The sequence below is a fragment of the Erpetoichthys calabaricus genome, chromosome 3 (genome assembly GCF_900747795.2).
Source record: "Erpetoichthys calabaricus chromosome 3, fErpCal1.3, whole genome shotgun sequence".
NCBI lineage: Eukaryota > Metazoa > Chordata > Cladistia > Polypteriformes > Polypteridae > Erpetoichthys > Erpetoichthys calabaricus.
In genome coordinates, this window is record NC_041396.2 from 44,132,139 (window position 1) to 44,151,815 (window position 19,677).

Consider the following 19,677-nt stretch of genomic DNA (forward strand, 5'->3'; position numbering starts at 1 on the left):
TGAGATGTGTAGCTGTCTGGAACAATGTCATTCCAAGAGCTTAGTACAGACCACCTCACTATTAGTATGTTATAGACTAAAAGCAGAAATATCACACTTTCAAAAGCGTGTCAGTTTGCTGGGATCACCATCAATTGCGCAACACAATCCAAGATGGCAAATCAGGTGGAAAAATGGCAAAGCTGGGGGAGAGAGAGAGACAGGACGTATGGGCCAGAATCCAGTGCAAAGGTTTGGGTAATAGTGTAAAAGATCTGAATTGGTTAATGGTATGGTGGTGGATATCCACAAGGCACTCACAAGGGAGAAAATATGTCCCCATCACGGGTATAAGAAGGAGGAAACATTGAGACACATATTTGGGAAGTTTAGGTGGGTACACAATTTATGGAAGGACATTTGGAAGTCTTTCCAGGCAGTCTTTGTATTGGTGCAGCCTATAATTTAGTACTAAGGGGCAAAGGGACAGAGAAGCTTAATAAAACACAGGGATTTTTGGTTTGGTTTCTGATAAACTGGAGAATTTGGAAGGTGAGAGGGAATTTGATTTTACACAATGTATCTAGAAAGGCAGCACAGCACAAATTTTGGGCACTGAACGAGATAAGAGGAAGGGTTCAGAGAGACGTCGAAAAGTGGGGTTTTGCTGCAGCCAAAGAGAGGTGAAAGGAACTGATGGATTGATGTGCTCTCAAAGTTGGGATGATGAAGAAAATGTGGCGTTGTGACATTGAAATGTAAGAAACTTTTCCTGCGATGCTGTAAATAGTTGTTTTTTTACAGGTTTGAAATAAAAAAAAAAAAGTGTTTTCCTTAAGCGATAAGTGAACCACTACACCCTTATCCAACCTTTTGTGTTCTATGCATTTATTAGGTCCACAATTTTCATTCATATGTAGTGAAATAAGGTTAAGTTGGTTTGATTTTTTAAAAAAAATCTGTATTCTCAATCAAAAAAAACAATGTTTAATAAATACTTGTAATTTAGGTTTAATGAAAGGGATTCAGTTACTTTAATGCTACACAAAGACATTTAAGCGATGTTTTCTGAACGCAAAATAAATGCATTAGCTTAAAATGAATGTTTCATTTTAAATCTACTCAATTTAGTTGTGTGAAACCACTGCCCATAATTGAATTAAGTTTATTTAACAATGCTTTTTTTTTAATGTGACAAAAAAAACTCAGAATTGCAATGATATGCTGTTGTCTGTCTATAGCTTTGGATATTTAACTTTTATATTTTTATGTTGAGTTACCTTTTAGCTATGATGTATAATGTATTATTGGTTCCTATGAGGCTAGGGATCTGCACTGGCAATCGGAAGGTTGCCAGTTCGAATCCCGTAAATGCCAAAATGAACTCTAGTCCGTTGGGCACTTGCTCTGTCCTGGGTATGACGTTAATCTGCATCCAGCCCTGCATGTAGGCCCTCCAACCAGCAGGGACAAACCTGGGGGTTGGTGGCATAATTGGCACTCCAGCCACCATGAAAACCTCACACTGCTCCACTCCATCTGAACTAGTGTGGTGCTGAGGTTTCACCCGCTGCAAGGCTGCAATCCGGTCCTAATCTGGATCCTGAGTTGGTTTGTCATGTGGTGGGTGCGGCAATGCGCTCCTAACCTATGTTAAAGTGCAAAGCTTTGTGTGTCTCCGACTTTGTGGATGATGCAAACTACATGCTGCTGATGGCTTCATTCTGCATTTATCCCTTCTTATTTCCTCGAGTTTAATATCAGGAAACCATTTCTGCGTCTTCTGCAACTGGTGCCGTATTGTTATGAAGAGTGTGATAATGGGGCACACACAAAGCCATCAAACTGCATGTTGGTGGGTGATAACCTGAACTGAAATTGTAGACGGTTCATGATCAGTGGCTTGAAGACTTTTACCTTTGTAAGATTAATTTCAGATTGCACATTCAAGTCTGTCTTTTTACTATTGCTTACAGAAATTCTACAATTTTTTGTCTAGTGAACACTGTCAGGTTTTTTTTCTGGTATTTTGCTTTTTTTTTTTTTTTTAGTTCAACTGAAATTTCAAAATCATCTTCTCAGGCTTTGGTTTAAACCAAAAAATACTGTTAAAATGCTTCCATCCATTTTAAGTTTTAGTAATTAGTGGTTGACATGTTTGTCTTAAGGTATGATGGTGACTGGGGTTCATGTCTCTGGTACTCTCTACATGGAGTTTGCATGTTCTTCTCATGTCTGTGTAGGTTTCCTCCCACAGTCCAAAGACATGTAGGTTAGTTGGATAGGCAATGCTAAATGGTCCATAATGAAAGTGTGAGTGTGAGTGAATTCACACTGCGATGGACTGGCTGCCCATTTCTCCAGCCTTGTGCCCGATGCTTGCTGTTCCTCTATCCACCCTGCTCTGGATATGTAGGTTTAGAAAATGGATGGGTGGATGGATGTTGGCTGAAACCCAGCCATGGCAACTTCTGCATGTGTGGAGGTTGCATGTCTCTCTGTATACACATTTGTCTTTAGTTTTGATATTCCAACTTTCTTCTGATATCCTATAGATGTACAAATTAAGCTAATGAATGACACTAAAGTGGGTCTATATGAGCAAGTGTGCCCCATGACAGATTGATGCCATATCCAAGGTATGGTTCACGCCCAGTGGATGGCTCCTGTGACCTTAATATATAATAATCGTTTTGGATAGTGGATAAATGTAAAATGTTTCAGGCAAAACTGAAAAAAGTTAAGAAAAATAAATGGCAAGACCTCCTAACTGTTGTTGCTCTGTGGCTGCAAGTGAAACACACAGAATGAAGGAGCAGTTAGTCACGCATACCCAGCCACTGCTATTCACTCTACAGTGTGGCTTCTCAACTGCCATGAGACCCATCTGTAAGCACAGAAATACAATTCTGTGGAGTAATTTCAAAACCTGTAGACAAAGAGGTGGCCGTTACTGAACTCCATTAAGACACTTCAAAAAGAAGCTTGCAGATACTTTCATTTATATTAAAAGGGTCAACAGGACAAGGTAGATGAGGATGATTTGCATGTTATCTCTTCCTAAGCTATAGAAGATGTCAGTCTCTGAATAGAAATGACAGAACATATGTCATAATTTGATTGTGAAAGACTGTTTCAACCCTGATATCATACTAGGCACATTGGTCATGAATACAAGCAGCTTTTTAGCATGTCTCTGATTCCTTCAATACTTACTTTGTGATGTGAAGAAACACAATTGCTTATAGAAGAGCTACAGGTATACAGAACATTAGAACACTCTAGACGAGAACAGGCCATTCAGCCCAACAAAACTTGCCAGTCCTATCCACTTATTTCTTCTAAAAAAACATCAACTCGAGTTTTGAAAGTCCCTAAAGTCTTACTGTCTACCACATTACTTTCGTTCTTTGTGTAAAGAAAAACTTCCTAATGTGTGTGTGAAATTTACCCTTAACATGTTTCCAACTGTGTCCATGTGTTCTTGATGAACTCATTTTAAAAGAACAGTCTTGATCCTCTGTACTAATTCCCTTCATAATTTTAAACACTTCAATCGTGTCTCCTGTTATTCTTCTTTTGCTTAAACCGTAAAGGCTCAGCTCTTTTAATCTTTCCTCATACAAACAGGGAGGACATGTGAACTCTGCAAAGTGTGACTGGGCTAAGGAGTGATTATATGTCCACCACCACAGGACTTGCCAATCCCAAATCCACTAAATTTAAAACTTAGACGCCTTCTTTACAAATAACATATATTGACTAATAATAGTTTCTTTTTAATTGTACTGTTTCTTTTTAGTAAGAATTTGGTTAGTGGTATTGGGAGGGCTACTTCCACCTGTCTGTCAGGATTATATAAATGGGTAACACTTTTGCTTAGGTTCTGTATAAATGCATCTATTACTCATTTACTGTTATGTAACAGGGCATTAACAAAAGCTTCTTTTCATTTTAATTACGCTTATAAAGCATTAGTAAAGTAGCCATCCGTCTCTGCACAGTGTGGTATGTTAAGAGCCTTTGAAATGCTGGGAAATTGACTTATAAGTATGAAGTACTTCCAGGTCTTATACTGAAGTATGCAATATAAAGCAAAACTGGTCTAATTTAAGCCACTTCTGACTGTTCCAAAGTGAAGTTATTTAGCAGGCCACATTGCAGAGACGAATAACCATTTTACTAAAGCTTTATAAGCGTAACTAAGACTAAACCGTTGTTAAGGTCTTGTTACATAAGAGTAAAATGAGTAATAGATGCATATTTTCAGTACTTAAGCTAAAGTGTTACCTGTAAATGTTTTGTTTTTGTTTTATTATTTACTTTTTTCACCTTTATTTTGTGATGTCACGTTTGTCACCATGTTCTTCAATCATTTTGTGTATTTTCTTTTATGAAGTAATCTTTTTAGAGATACACTTTTAAGTTGCTAGTTAAGCCATGTGTGTGTACCATATCACTGGTGACATTGTGGTGGCCATGCTATAATAGATGGTGGCATGCATTAAAACAGCACCAGAGCTCAATAGTAATATAAAGAAAAGACCAAGAACTATGCGTTTTAGGGAAACTCCATTTTAGATACTAGATGTGTTTTTGGACTTTGAATTCAATTGGCACAATCCCTTCAAATTGATGATCAATCTCCTGTCTTCCCACATTTAGATGTTGGCTACTCTTGTAATGTCACAAAAATCTCTGATACTAAATTAAATGAAAGTGTCTGTCAGGACTGGTACTGAAAATTCCTGACACTATCAAATTCAGTTTGTCTCACACCAGGTTAGCTGACTGGACACCAATGTGCTGTGAGGTTTATTTGAGTAAATTGTGTTGAAGCCCTGAAATAACATACTCTGTATACATTTTAACCAGAAGGGTAAACTCTTTGCCTGGTTTACATAGTGAGGCTGATCAGTGCAAAACATGGCTACCTGATTGAATGGCCAATGGCTTCTGAAAATGCAGTTACTATGTAAGCAGTGCTGATGTCTGCTACCTTAGACTGACAGCTCCAGTCTTCATCTTGTAGACAGTCAAGTCATGCTTTCACAGAAACTCTCAGAATCAATTTTGCTTCTGATATACGGATTTGTGTGGACATACACAGTTCTTTATGCTTTAGTGCACAAACGTTTTTAGTAGCATGCAAAGATGCAGGGAAAAAAGCCCACCCCTATCCTGACTTTCTGATTATTTACAAAGGGCAGATGATACCAAAATGGAGATAGGGTTCTCAAACAGTAGAAGTCTCAAAATGATTCCACAGGATCATAAAAATAGAAGATAAGGCCAAAAGAAGCAGAAATTAGATTTTGTCTAAATACAATCCTTAAACAGTACCTTAAAGCCACAGCCAGATTAAAAAGGATGAGATCCCCTGCACTAGAGACATTTTGATGCTGCACCTACACAAAATACTATGAGTGCACATCAACTTCAAGATCTCAGAGATACACAAAGTTAAGTAAATGACAAGTATAGAGACTTACTCCCTGAAATTATGAGGGACAAAGTATGCTGTATCAAAGCGTTTATATTTACAAGTAACCATGTCACCATCACAAACCAAGGTTTGAAAGTTCAGTTATAGAACTCTATTGCAAAAAGCTTACAAAAGAAGAAATATCAAATACTGCATGGGCAATTCTGTATATTAACACAGACAAATGCTTGCTTTACCAAATTGTTCTTTTCTGGATTTCTATGCAACAAAGTCCCTGATCAGATCAATAAAATACAATTGACATGACATTGAAATGATTCCGATCACATGAACAACCAATATACGAGGGGGGACCCAAAAATTACCGGAATTTTGTTGTTGTTAGGTTGGTACTTGTAGTACATGGTTGGGCCGCTAGGGCAATCTAGTTACACTCCTCACAAGTCAGTCTGCCAAGTGCCATCAGTCTGGAAGGTTGTGCTTGTGTTCAGTGAATTTTTTTGTAAAAGTAGTTTTGTGCAAGCGTCGCTTTTTTACGATGGCCGATTATCGTGAGCAACGCGCGGCAGTGAAATTTTGTTTTCTTCTTGAAAATAGTGTTGCAGAAACTATTGTTAGAAACGGTATGACAACCCTGAACCACCCACCCTACTCACCGGATTTAGCTCCGTGTGATTTCTTTTTGTTCTCTCGGATGAAAAAAGACTTGAAAGGAAGGCGTTTTGCTGACGTCGAAGAGGTAAAACAAGAAACGACCAGAGCATTAATAGGCATTACTTCAGACGAATTTAAAAAACGTTTCGAACAATGGAACAAACGGTTAAATAAGTGTATTTCCGCCAATGGAGAGTACTTTGAAGGAGACTAATTGTAGTTTGTACAGAAAATTAAATTAAACACGTTTTAAAAATATTTCCGGTTATTTTTGGGTCCCCCCTCGTAGTTTGCATGCAAAACCAATAGAGTTCACATACAAAGCTGTGACAAGGTGCATATGTAAAACTAGTATGTTTCAAGTTCAAGTTCAAGCATTTTATTGTCATTGTGTAACACTACGAAATTACTTTTTGTGACAGCCTCAAGGTGCATTTAAAGAAAAGTCAAATAATTCCAAATATGTCGTATACAGTATTAAGTTATCAAGTAACCAGAGCAAATTATTATTGCTCAAAGTACAGCAGCATAAATTGTTATTGCACCTGTTAATAAATAGTACATTACATATTCTATATTGTATTACATTAGTATATTGCACATTACCAATATAGCTTATTGCACATGTTCAATTAAAAATGATCTCAGACTGAGGGGATTCAGAGTTCAGAAAGGTTATTGCAGATGGGAAAAAGCTATTTTTTAGTCTGTTTGTGCGTACACGGATTGACCTAAAGCGTCTTCCTGGCGGGAGGAGCTCAAAGAATTTCCAGGATGAGTTTTGTCCTTGACAATGTTTTTGGCCCTTCTCACACAGTGAGTCTTATACAAGAGTTCGAGTGATGGCAGTTCAGTTTCAATAATGGCCTCTGCTATTTTTACATCCCGCTGCAGGGCTTCTTTAGCAGCCTTGGCGCAGCTGTTGTACCAAGCCATCATGCAGTTAGTTAAGATGCTCTCTATAGTGCATCTATAGAAATTAACCAGCAGCTTCTGGGGGAGATCAGCTCTCCTTAGCTTCCTGAGAAAATAGTGGCGTTTTTGTGCTTTGCCTGTTATAGCCAAGTTGTTGTCAGCCCAGTTTCGTACGTGAAACCAATATAGTACACTCATAAAATCAGCTTGGTACAATTCTCACGTGTAATTGATCTAGTGGAGGGCTGGCCAAGTCGGTCCTGGAGGGCCTCTGTGGCTGCAGGATTTTGTTCCAACCCAGTTTCTTAAGAAGTCAATTATTGCTGATGAATCAGTTATTGACATTTTGATACTTCTTTTTAGTGGTCTCACTTGCTAAGGTTCCACACCCTTAATTGCTTATTTCAATCTTAAACAGCTGCATTCAGTTTTTTAATGGCTCCTTATTAGCAATAAGATATTAATGACAAAGCAGCCAGTAGTTCTCCACTAGCTTGTTTCCATTTACATCTGTGTGTGTTTATCATGCACTGTTTGATTTAATAAAACATTTAATAAAAAAATGTGACAGACTGAAAACTACGTTTTAGGCTTCAAATCACTTACATGATATCCTTGGAAAGGGAAAAATCTACGATATAAAAACCTTACATTGCAGGCTAACAAACCATAAAATAAAAAAACCAGGACCAACATTGCCCACCCCTGATCTAATGCATAAATAATACCAATTGAGTTCATACAGGAGACCAATGTATTACCTCCATGAAAACAATATAAGACGTGAATGAAAGCAACTTTATAGCATACACACATTGCTAGACCAGCACACCAGTAATATATGAATGCAAGCCAATATAGTTCACCCACAAACCGATAGCATATGAGCGTAAACCAATGCAGTTTACTCAAAAACCAATAACAAATGCACCTGAGCCAGTAATATACAAGTGAAAATCAATACAGTTCCTATGCAAACCAGTAATATACATATTCAGACGGATATAGATCACACACAAGCTGATAATATACGATCACGAACCAATATAGTTCATGTACATGCAAAAACCAATGAAGCATGCATGCAAACCAATAGATTATACACAAAAATATATAATTCATGACCTGTTCGGCCCTCATATTCATAGAGTTTACAAATGTATTCTGCGTCTGCTTTGTTTTTTTCTCTATTGCAAAGATGTGCCTGGTTAGGTTTATAGGCAACACTATATAAGCACAATATGAGTGAGTATGGTTGTTTGCCTTACAACCCAGTCAAGCTTGCCTTTTGCCGGATGTTGCCTGAAAAATGTCTCACTATTCTATTAGATTAAGCAATTTTGGAAAATGTATGATACATGAAAGAAAACTTCAGTCAATTCATTCACCCAAGGCTCTTGAATTACATCAATATTTATTCTAGATGGCCATCAATATAAAGAACTCACAGATTTTGATTTTAAAACAAAAAATGAAAATCAAATAAACACTAATCTCAAACAAAACAGAGAACCATAGACACATGGAATAAATTACTAAGAACTGTGGTAGAGAGTTGGACTTTAGGGACCTTCAAGTCTTGACTTGATGTTATTTTGGAAAAGAATTGGAAAGTTTGGTGGAGCGAACAGCCAGCTCTCATTGAAACAGATCTAATCTTCTTGCAAATGAGCAGAGTCCAGTTTATTGACCAGAACAGAAAAGGCACCAGAATGAATAAATGACGTATGCACCTTTGCCTGCTGGCTGAGCTTGTGAGTAAGAAACAGAATCTGCAACTACTGCTAACTGTCGCTATGAATGGTAGTGTTCTGTGTGTTCAAATCCAGAATCATAATTGTCATCAGGAACAGTACAGTGGCACAGTGCTTAGCTCCTGCTCACTTTCACCTCCAGAGTCCTGGATTCAAATCCCCTATCTGAGCACTGTCTGTCTGGAGTTTGCATAAACTGTTCGTCTCAGACATTCTGATTTCTTTCCATACCCCAAAGGCCTGCTTTAGGCTGATTGGTGGCATTAAATTTGCCCGTATTGTTGAGTGCGCCCTGGGATATGACAGACTGGTACCATTGCCATACTTGTACTGATTTTAAAGGAGGGATGGATTATTATCATAGTACATTCTTAAACATTTTACTGCTAGTAGCAAATTGGAATTGAACTGACAGCATTTCCATAGGATTTTAGAATAACCAGCAGGCTATATCAATTGGATTGTAATCACCTTAGTATGGTGACTTTAAGTGTAAGGTCATAATATTAGTGCATGTGCACAGCCAATAAAACTTCACAAATGCAATCCTATGTGGCTACTGTACATACAGATCATCAGCACCATCATGAAGAACCAGTAGTTATTATTTGAATTTTGATTTTAAACGAACATGACACATACGCCAAATAAAAAGGGTTTGTGTGTTAGAAGGGCTGTGAATCAAATGACATTTTGCTACTTTGGCACAGATTTAATTAATGTTAATGTCAAACCACTTACCTGGGAGAACACGCAGTTGCACTTGTACTGTGTCAATGGGATATTCAGATCGACGTATTCCACACTGGTACTGTCCAGCATCCTCCATAGTCAGGGTCCGGGTGTATAGTGTCAGTGTATAATTATTTGTTTTATCATTGACTTCCCATCTCTTCTGCTCATCCCGGTTAGAGTTCACACTTTGACATTTTCCATTCATCTCCAGTTTACACCAGTACTTTTCATATTCTACATACTGTGGTTTATAATAGCATTCCATCATGACAGGTGATCCCACAGTTCTCTCCACTGTATCTTGTACCTTTAGAATTTCCAAATCAAGCACCTGAAGCTTAACAGGACAATAGGTGTGTTTGTTAGGCCAGCTGGTTGTACACTTGTAACATCCAGTGTCGTTAACTGTGAGGTCATACATAGTCACAATGAGTGTTCCACTCTCCCTGTCATCTTCGAAAGCCACTCTGGCTTGTGGGTATTGGCTGCTGGCCAAAGGTGTGCACCCACCACGTTCTTCTTTGCACCATATCTTAGCAGCGCTGTTGTATGTTTGGCTATAATGACATTTTATCTTTATTGATTTGCCCCTATATTCTGTTACTGTCTTTGGTTCTGTGACAATGGAATAGTCAGTTACTGCCAGTTCCACCACAAAAGACAGAAATGCATTTCTCGAGTCTTCTATCACACATTCGTAACTCCCTGCATCTGTGACTTCCACCCAATGAATTTGCAATGTAAATAAGTAGTTCCACTTGTCATCATGAACAATTTGTCGATAGTAACGTTGTGATTGATAGAAACAGCGTTTTGGATTTGTTTTACACCAGTATTTCTTAGAGTCTTTATATTTCTTTGCATACTCACATGTCATTACCACTTTCTTGCCCACAGCAGCAGTTACCTTCGGATCACCTTTAATGTCTAGAAAAGAAAAAGAGACTTTCAAAGAACAGCATACACTAATTGACAAAACAGGAGCAAGCTGGAGCGAACCCAAAAAGATATCATTAGAGAACAGCAAAGGTTTAAAAAGGTAGCTTATTATACAAAAACAAAATATAGGAAGGAAAGTGAAAATGGAACAGATAAAATAAGACAAAAGGGAACCAAAATTACTAAAGTGTATGCCTCTTTGGGTCTTCCTGACTCTTCAGAGGTTACTTTCCAAGTATCCAAGACAAGACCCTTAAAAGTTTACTGACTGGAGAACTTCAATTAAAGGCAGTCTAAACACTTCTGGGTCACTTCATCTCCCGCAGAAAACTCCCACAGTTCACCAAGAGTTTCCCAAACATAAATTTCAACAGCACTTCAAAACACAAGCATGTCATAGAAAATGGGTTCTATATACTGTATAAAATACCACATAAACAAACTTTAAAAATCATCTATTAACAAGTTTTGACAAACTACAGGTTAAAGAAAATTTGATGTTGATTCTCAAACAGAATTTGTATTTTCCATGATTTATTTCCTTTGACAGCTGCTGAATGAGCCACATTCTACAGCACTAAACAACATTTACGCAAAGCTGAAATCAGATACAGCCTCTTATTTCCTGCTAAATTGAAAGTGTTGTGAAAGGCTAATTATGGCATCATTTAAAACATGATCATGGGTCATATCATGTCCTGGTAATGCAAAGAAGATTCTGTTTGCAACTTATTCTGTTTGCAATGTGACATTTGCTGTAACTATATATTCTATTTCGTTTCTGGCCATATTTTTAAATTTCTTTTTCTTTTAAATCACAATATTGAAATTTCTTCTGTTAAATATATGTATATTTTGGTAACCAATAAGGAACTTGTCATTTTCAGTGTTTATAGACTTTTTTTCCCTTTTTCTTTTTATCTAAGGGGACTATTTAACATCGTTCCTTATGTTTATTATATTGCAATTGTTTAAGATCATATCCTAAGCATATTGTAGGCTTATCTGGACTGTACTATCATACGACATCTCATTTTTAATCTTTACTGCACCACTGCTGGGGGCTTGATTGTTTTGGACGTGCGCTGTCTCTTCACTGTCATTGGACTGGGACTTTGTTAAGTGTGGTCTAGACTCACTTGGGGAGGCAAATTGGGGGAGGGCTGAGGGGGAACAAGTTATATCTTATTTATCCTTTAAACCCTGACAACTATAAGTGTCAACAGGCTCCATAGCCACAATATGATATCAAGGCTAAAATTATTATATCAAACAATGTACTTCTTTTCCTTAAGTTTACAAAATGTCATCAAAAGGTCAGAACCAGTGACTTTCTGACCAAACAGTGAACTTTGTGAACTGTGAAGCCCCAATCACGATATAAAGAGAAAAAAAGCATTCTCTCATCTATCAGGCCTAAATGCAAGATAGTATTTTTACAGGAGGCTCACTTAAAAGTAAGGACCAGTTTTGAGATCAGACTAGCAAATTCTTTCACTCCAGCTATACAAAGAAAACTAGAGGTGTGGGAATCTTAATGCACAAAACAATCTCATTGTAGTATCAGGACGTTGTATCTGATCCTGAAAGGCGATATATCATGGTGGTGGGAAATTTATTTCAATTTAAAGTAATTTTGATCAATATCTATGCACCTAAAGTGGATGATAGAGATTTCATCCAAAATAAATCTGTTCCTAATGTGAACACTCATGAAATTATAATGGCAAGAGACTTTGTTTTAAATCCAAGCATGGATATGTCTTCGTCTACAATGGGGATAATATACTGTATAACACTGCAAAAATAATCACACAATTTGTAATGGATCATAACTGATCATCCATGGAGATTTTTAAAACCAGACTTAAGAGCATATTCCTTCTTTTCACAAGTGCATCATAGTTACTCAAGAATTGGTTATTTCTTTATTGATAATAATCTATTGCCCACTATCAATTCTTACAAGTATGACACTGTTGTTATCTCCGGCCACACCCCTCTGACCACAGAGCTTAAATCACTGTGTCTTACACAATCATCTCGTAGCTGGTGTCTTAACCCTTGGCATTAGCTGAAGAGAACTGTACAGAATTCATCTCCGAGCAAATTGATTATTTTTTTAGAGACAAATACATTCTCAGAGGTCTCTGCAGGAATACTATGGGAAACTCTGAAGGCTTTTTTAAGAGGACAGATTATTTCATATCTTTCCCACATACATAAATTGGAAACCAAGAAGACTTCAGAGCTAATTAATGAAATTACTAGCATACATCAAGAATATGCCAATTCTCCAGATGAGAAACTTTATAGGAAAAGACAGGTTTTGAAATCAGAGTTAACCTCTTGAAAACAAAAGAAATAGAACAGCTCATCTTTAAATCGAGACATCAATACTATGAACACGGAGAGAAGGCTAATAAGATATTAGTCCAACAAATCCACAAACAGGAAGTCTGCAATGCAATGACAGAAATTACCAACACAGATGGATATAAAAATCATTGACCAATGAAAATATAACCCAAATGTTTAGGGAGTACTATAAATTCTTATATTCTACCCAGTTTAAAGATGATAAGACACAATCTGAGTTTTTTTATGCAGTACAAATACCACAGCTAGATACTCTTATTGCAGAGGAACTGGATAAGGCTCTGAAAATTTTTGAATTACTACACGTTATAAACTCATTCCAGTGTGGGAAAGCAGCAGGCCCTGATGGATACCTAGTGGAATTGCATAAAAAAAATTAAAATAAGTTTGCTCCAATAGTATTAGCAATGTTTATAGAAGCTATAGACAACAAAATTCTATCTCAAACTTTTCACCGAGCATTAATTACCGTCTTTCCAAAGAAAAATAAGGACTTATTACAATGAACATCATACAGACCAATCTCACTCCTGAATAATGATGTTAAGATACTCTCTAAAGTTCTAGTTAGAAATAATGAGAAACTGCTTTCCTCTGTAATATCACAAGACCAAGCCAGACTTATTAAAAGGAGACACTTAGCTTCTAATCTTCAACGTTTGTTTAATGTAATGTAGTCACCCATAAAATCTAACAAAGTACTCTATACCAGTTCAGAAGCCTCTGTTTGTATTAACATTATATCATATTACTTCAAACTAGAACATGGTACTCGACAAGGATGCCCCCTAACCCCATTGCTCACTTTTGAAATGTATCAGAGATAAAGGGGATTACTAGAGAAGGACTTGGAAAAAAAAATCACTATATGTAGATGGAATGGTACTGTATGTATCAGACCCACAAACTTCCTTATCAGCAGTCCTCAATGCACTAGCAGAATTTCAAAAGATATCTGGACTCATTTGCTCAATTATAATTGCTTATATCACTCTACTAGCACGCAGACTTATCCTGCTCAACTTTAAAGTATCCCAGCCCACCTGTTATAAGTCACTTCTATAGTATTTGAAATTAGAAAAAAATAAATTCTCACTTAGAGGATCTGTTCAAAACTTTTTTTTTAAAATATAGCAAAAGCTAATTAATCAAATATTAGAATATGCAATCGTATTGGGGAAAAAGACACTCTCCTTTTCTTTGTTTTTTAAGGATTTGCAAATGTTGTAGTCTCTCCTGTCTTTCTCTCAGGTGGGGGTTGAATTATGGTTTGTTAAGTTTGACATGATTGCATGGAATGTCATTTTCTTCAAATAATATCAATAAAATTAAATAAAAAAAAAAAAAAGTTACCCTAGTGGACCTTATTTATTATACAGGATTTTGTCTAGCTGACTAACTGGTAGGGTGGCTTACCCACATATTTACATAAAAGTAGGTTGAACTGCTTTGAATTTCATCATTATTTATTTGCTGGTTAAGGAAAAAAATGTTCCAATTAAGTGTTATACAGCTTAAAAAGTAAGTCAATTACAATTAAAGCAAAAATCCAGTGTTAGTTGTAGGGTGTATGGGAACATGAGGGGAACCATTAACAAAGATATTAGGGAGGATAAAAGGCAGTTAGGGAGGAATATAGCAGATAAACTGAACAACAACCTGAAAAGACTTTCAGTATTTTAGTAGTAAAAGAGCAGTCAAGGAGGAGGTTAAGAGCATCAGGAAGAGTAAAGAGGAATTAAAAAATTCAGACAGTGAAATAACAGATGCTCTAAACTAACATTTTTCTGAGGTCTTCACAAGTGAGGAAGTGGATAACCTCCCACTGGTGAAAGGGACTACTAAGGAAGTACTGAGTGATTTGGAAATTGTAGAGGCAGTAGTGCTGCTTAGACTAAATAGGCTGAAAAAAATCAATCTCTAGGAACAGATAATATTTATCCTTGAGTTGTTAAGGAGGTTAGTGAGTACATAAATAAACCCTTGACACATATTTTTAGGAAGTCAATGCATACAGGGGAAATTCCAAGGGCAAAATAATAGTAAAACCACAAAAGAGAGTTAAGCATTTAAAGCTATACCAAAAACAAATGTCTTATAAATGTAAACATTATACTGCTGTGCTTTTTTAAATGTAGAATAAGAGAAGTGAAAAAAAGACCAAGTAATTAAATGAGATCAATTATTATCAATTATTATCACTCCCTATGATTCTGTTCAGATCAAAACTACTGAGATAAAACCAAGCAAACCTGAGGGTATTAATGGTGTTTGTCAAATTGTCTATGTCCTGCAAACAAGATAGCTGACCACCACATGCAAGTCTGCCTCTCTATGTTTGGAACATATGGATATCACAGATATCACATAGTTTACACTTGCTATAACCTGTAATAACAGATTTTATCTCGAAATAGGTCATTTGTGAAGGGGTTGCAGGGGTGAAACATTATGGTAGGAATTCTGGTCACATTGTGTTTAATTGTGCAGAATTTTCACAACTGATGTAATTTGTATTTTGCATATTATTTTTAACACACAACTCTACTACTTTAATGCTAACTAAATGTGTTGACATTAAATGATATGCCTTTCACTAAAAATTTTTCTGTTGAAATAATCCTCTGTGCTACTGAGTGCGATTTATTGGGCTCACCGAGAGGGACAAAAATAAGTATGGGAATGGAAACATGAATTTTAACTTGGTTAATTATTAGGTTTGCCTTCAGCAATACCGGTAATTAGTCAAATAATCTGTCAAAGCTGCTACTTTTTTTTCCCTTACCTTACCCTGTTGTAGGAGGCAGGTCTCCAGCTTTTAGACTTATGTAAAGGTACCTGAAGCTTTAAGAAATAGAATAATACAATTTATTGATAAACACAAGAATTATAGAAATATGATGACTGCACACATATGCTGCTCATAAAATGAAGGGAACACTTAAACATAAGCGATTGTGAATCATCTTCACCTGCTTTGGTGTAAATGAAAGTGACAACAGGTACAAGAGGTGTTAGAGTTTTAGAGTTGTGTATATTAACATATAAAGACAGGACATAGACAGACTAGATAGACAAACATACAAAATGGAGAGGATGACTGTTTACTTGCTATTTAGAGTTCTAATTTATCTTGGCATTGTGCCGGAAGGCCGGCAGCTTATCCTGGTTGGGAAGTCCCTGAAATGGAAGGATGGGGGAATGCAGCTTTTTCAGGACACTGCCTCCCCCAAAATGCTAGATGGCAGTTCCCCTGTAGTGTAGCGGTGCCCCAGATTCCCGCAGGGCATCTTAGGACTTGGAATCCAGTTTCTCAGCCCTGTTGGGTGTAATGGGTGCCGCCAGGGGGAGCTGTGAAAGGATCTGGGGAGTCATGTTTCCCTTGCAGCCCAGAAGTGCTTGGAAGTCAAGAAGACAGAAGCCCCACAGTACTTTCAGGCTGATTAAAGAGTTGGGATTCTCCATCTGACCCAGAAGTGCTGGCAAGCCACGTGGGAGGAAGAACAAAAGCATTTCCGGGGACCTGACACAGACTGACAACGGAGGTACAGGTGAAAATGAAAAATTTATTTATATTGTTCAGCTGTGGGGCATGTCTTCCCCGTGTCCCACAGGCCCTACACAGTCCCCAAAACACACCAAACAAAAACACCCAAAATCACTCTTCTTATCCTCCACTCCTCCCAGGCAGCTTTGTCATCCTCCTCCCAACTCTGGCGCCCTGAGTAGTGGCTGTAGGCTCCTTTTGTAGCCCTCAGGAAGTGCTCAAGGTGGTAATTGGCTTAATTAGGCTGCACTTCCGGGTGTGGCTTCCTTCCAGCCCACAGAGGCTCGTTAAGCCATGCAGCTCCTCCGGGTGGTGGCCATGGAGCCCAAGAGGTCTGAGCCCTGAAGTCCCACGCCTGTGGCCCCGATGTAACCCAGAAGGGCTGCAATCACGTGTTTTGGGGGATGTAGTGTGCATCCCATGGCTGCTTCCCGGTCCCAGTGTCAAAGGGGCATGCCACAGACTATATAAAGGACTGGTGGAGATCCAGCAAGTGAGCCGGAGTTGGGAGGAATGTGACGGAGCTTGCTGAGAGGTGTAGTGGAGAAAACAATTGTGTTTATTATTGATTTAATTGTGTTTATTGTGGCTGTGGTGCTTTGGAGGCACTAATTGAGAAGAAGAAACAATTAAAATACTTCTCATTGCTTTTACCCTGTGTCCTGGGCGTCTGTCTGTTGGGTTTTGGGGCAACAGCGCCCCCAAGCATTTGACAGCATATAAAAATAGTCTTTAAAAGTGATGTCTGATATTGTTTGGAGTTGTTGTTTTGTTGCTGCTCCAGGTTGAAGTGGATTCTTCTTGTATTGGAATACACTTTCTCTTTACTGCATTATCCTTTGTCTGTGGTGTGCAGTGCTTTCTTCAGTTAGGCCCTTTGCTGTGTCATCTTCAGCTTCATAGGAGACATCATTACTCTATCTAGGACAAGGGTTTAAATACTGAAGTTCCCTCCTAGAAATGATGGCTGTATCTCAGCCTTCAGACTGGCTCATTGCTTAGCTAGGCAAACTGGATCTCATCTCTCAGGGTTCACAGACAGATGAGTTTGTCAGCTTCCATTTCAAACTTTCTGATTTATACACTGGTATTGCCAAAGGCAAAACTAACAATTACTTAACCAAGTTAAAATTCATCTTTCACATTTCTACAATTATTGACATCCCTCTCAGTGGGCATGATAAATCACACTGTTTTCTACATTATGAAACTGAAATACTGTTAGCTAAGTTCTGCTGCTAAATCTGGGCACTGAATATGCCAGATGTTACACACCATTCAATAGATAGATAGATAGATAGATAGATAGATAGATAGATAGATAGATAGATAGATAGATAGATAGATAGATAGATAGATAGATACTTTATTAATCCCAAGGGGAAATTCACATACTCCAGCAGCAGCATACGTGATACAAAAACCAATATTAAATTAAGGATTGATAATAATGCAGGTAAAAAACAGACAATAACTTTGTATAATGTTAATGTTTACCCCCTAGGGTGGAATTGAAGAGTCGCATAGTTTGGGGGAGGAACGATCTTCTCTGTCTGTCAGTGGAGCAGGACATTGACAGCAGTCTGTTGCTGAAGCTGCTCTTCTGTCTGGAGATGACACTGTTTAGTGGATGCAGTGGATTCTCCAAAATTGACAGGAGCCTGCTTAGCGCCCGTCGCTCTGCCACAGATGTCAAACTGTCCAGCTCCATGTCAACAATAGAGCCTGCCTTCCTCACCAGTTTGTCTAGGCATGAGGCATCTTTCTTCTTAATGCTGCATCCCCAGCACACCACCGTATAGAAGAGGGCGCTCGCCACAACTGTCTAGTAGAACATCTGCAGTATCTTATTGCAGATGTTGAAGGACACCAGCCTTCTAAGGAAGTATAACCAGCTATATCCTTCTTACACAGAGCATCATACTAATTAAACATAGTATTTTATTGTGTTTCTTGCTGTTGAGAGTTGCCCTGCTGGAAATAGTGAAACATTTGTGGAATTGAAAAAGTTTTGAAGAACAACCTCAGCCTCATCTGAGATTAATGTTACTTTATAAAGTTGATTGTAGTAAGCTGATTTTTTACTAGCAGTTTGTCATTCTCTGTATCAATCACTATGCATAAAGAATGTGATGTGTTTCCAAAGAGCACTGTTGGGGTACAAATCAAACTACTGAGTATTCTAATTACATCTAGGCTCAAGATTTTGGATAATGACCAAAAGACAATACTATAAGCAGAACTAGCAAAACTTTGGAATCTTCATAAGGTTGCAAGGTTTACTTTACGTGACTGAGAAAAAGTAAATGATATTATGAGAGCAACTTACAAACTTTTTGTATGGCAGCCATTGATGGATAAGACTGCTAGCAAAACGTTTACATGTCACAACTACAGTATTTTTCTGAAATAACATCTACAATATAGCAATATAGCTTGCTCTGCACATCCTTCAACCCTTTTGACATTAAAGGTCTTATTGTGCTCATTATGAATCAACATATACAGTAAATTATCCATCCATCCATTATCCAACCTGCTATATCCTAACTACAGGGTCACGGTAAATTATGCACCACTTTATTTATTTAGTTTCTAGAATTGATGTATTTTATAATATTACTAGATCAAGACAAGGCTTATTATCTTTTCAGACAAATTATTGTATAATAAACTTCTTACCTGTGTGAAGTACCAGCTCCACAGATGATGAAATTTCCATATTGTATAATGGATCTGATATCCCACATGCATACATTACTGCGTCATTCTTGATTAAATCTGACAAAGAAGCAACAAATAAACTGCTGCTATCGTTGTTGTTGATTGTTACTTTTGGTTGTGTGTAAGATGCTAGTTTATTACAGAAATAATTTGAAGTCCATTTACAGAAGTATTTTGTGTAAAATGGGCTATTGTATTTCTGGCTATACTGACATTTCACTTCCACAGACCTCTCCACAAGTGCAGTGACTCTCATGGGTCCTTTCAAACCAGGAGCTGGAAGAACTTTTAGCTCCACCTTATGAGTCTCATCATAGTAGTCACTTAAACCACATTGGTACTGTCCAGCATCACTTGCTGTAATTTTGTTTATTTTTATTTCAAATCCACTGTGCACCATCTCAATATTTACTTTAGTATCCATTTTATTGTCGTCTGCTCTAATAATCTGGTGACATATCCCATGGAGTCCAAAGCGACACCAAAATGCTGAGTAGGAAACGATGTGTTGATTGCTATAACACTTCACTGACACAGATTCTCCTTCTGTCCCGATGACTATCAATGGTCCAGTGAGTCCTTGAATAGGAGAAAACAAAATGATC

General features: G+C 37.6%; 2 protein-coding genes across 3 annotated transcripts in view; one reads left to right on the plus strand and one right to left on the minus strand.

Annotated features, from left to right (window-relative positions):
- Nucleotides 1-19,677, minus strand: part of LOC114647973 (polymeric immunoglobulin receptor-like) — a 67,899-nt gene that overhangs the window by 30,754 nt on the left and 17,468 nt on the right. The window contains exons 2-3 of one of the 2 annotated variants that reach the window (XM_028796711.2): nucleotides 19,031-19,651; nucleotides 9,490-10,410 (exon numbers count right to left, since the gene is read on the minus strand). In XM_028796711.2, the coding sequence (XP_028652544.2) occupies nucleotides 9,490-10,410; nucleotides 19,031-19,651 (1,542 nt within the window). The remainder of the gene's footprint in view (nucleotides 1-9,489; nucleotides 10,411-19,030; nucleotides 19,652-19,677) is intronic. The other variant, XM_051924558.1, reaches the window with a different exon arrangement.
- optc (opticin) overlaps nucleotides 1-19,677 on the plus strand; it is a 134,344-nt gene that overhangs the window by 9,046 nt on the left and 105,621 nt on the right. The gene's annotated exons all lie outside the window — the stretch shown is intronic.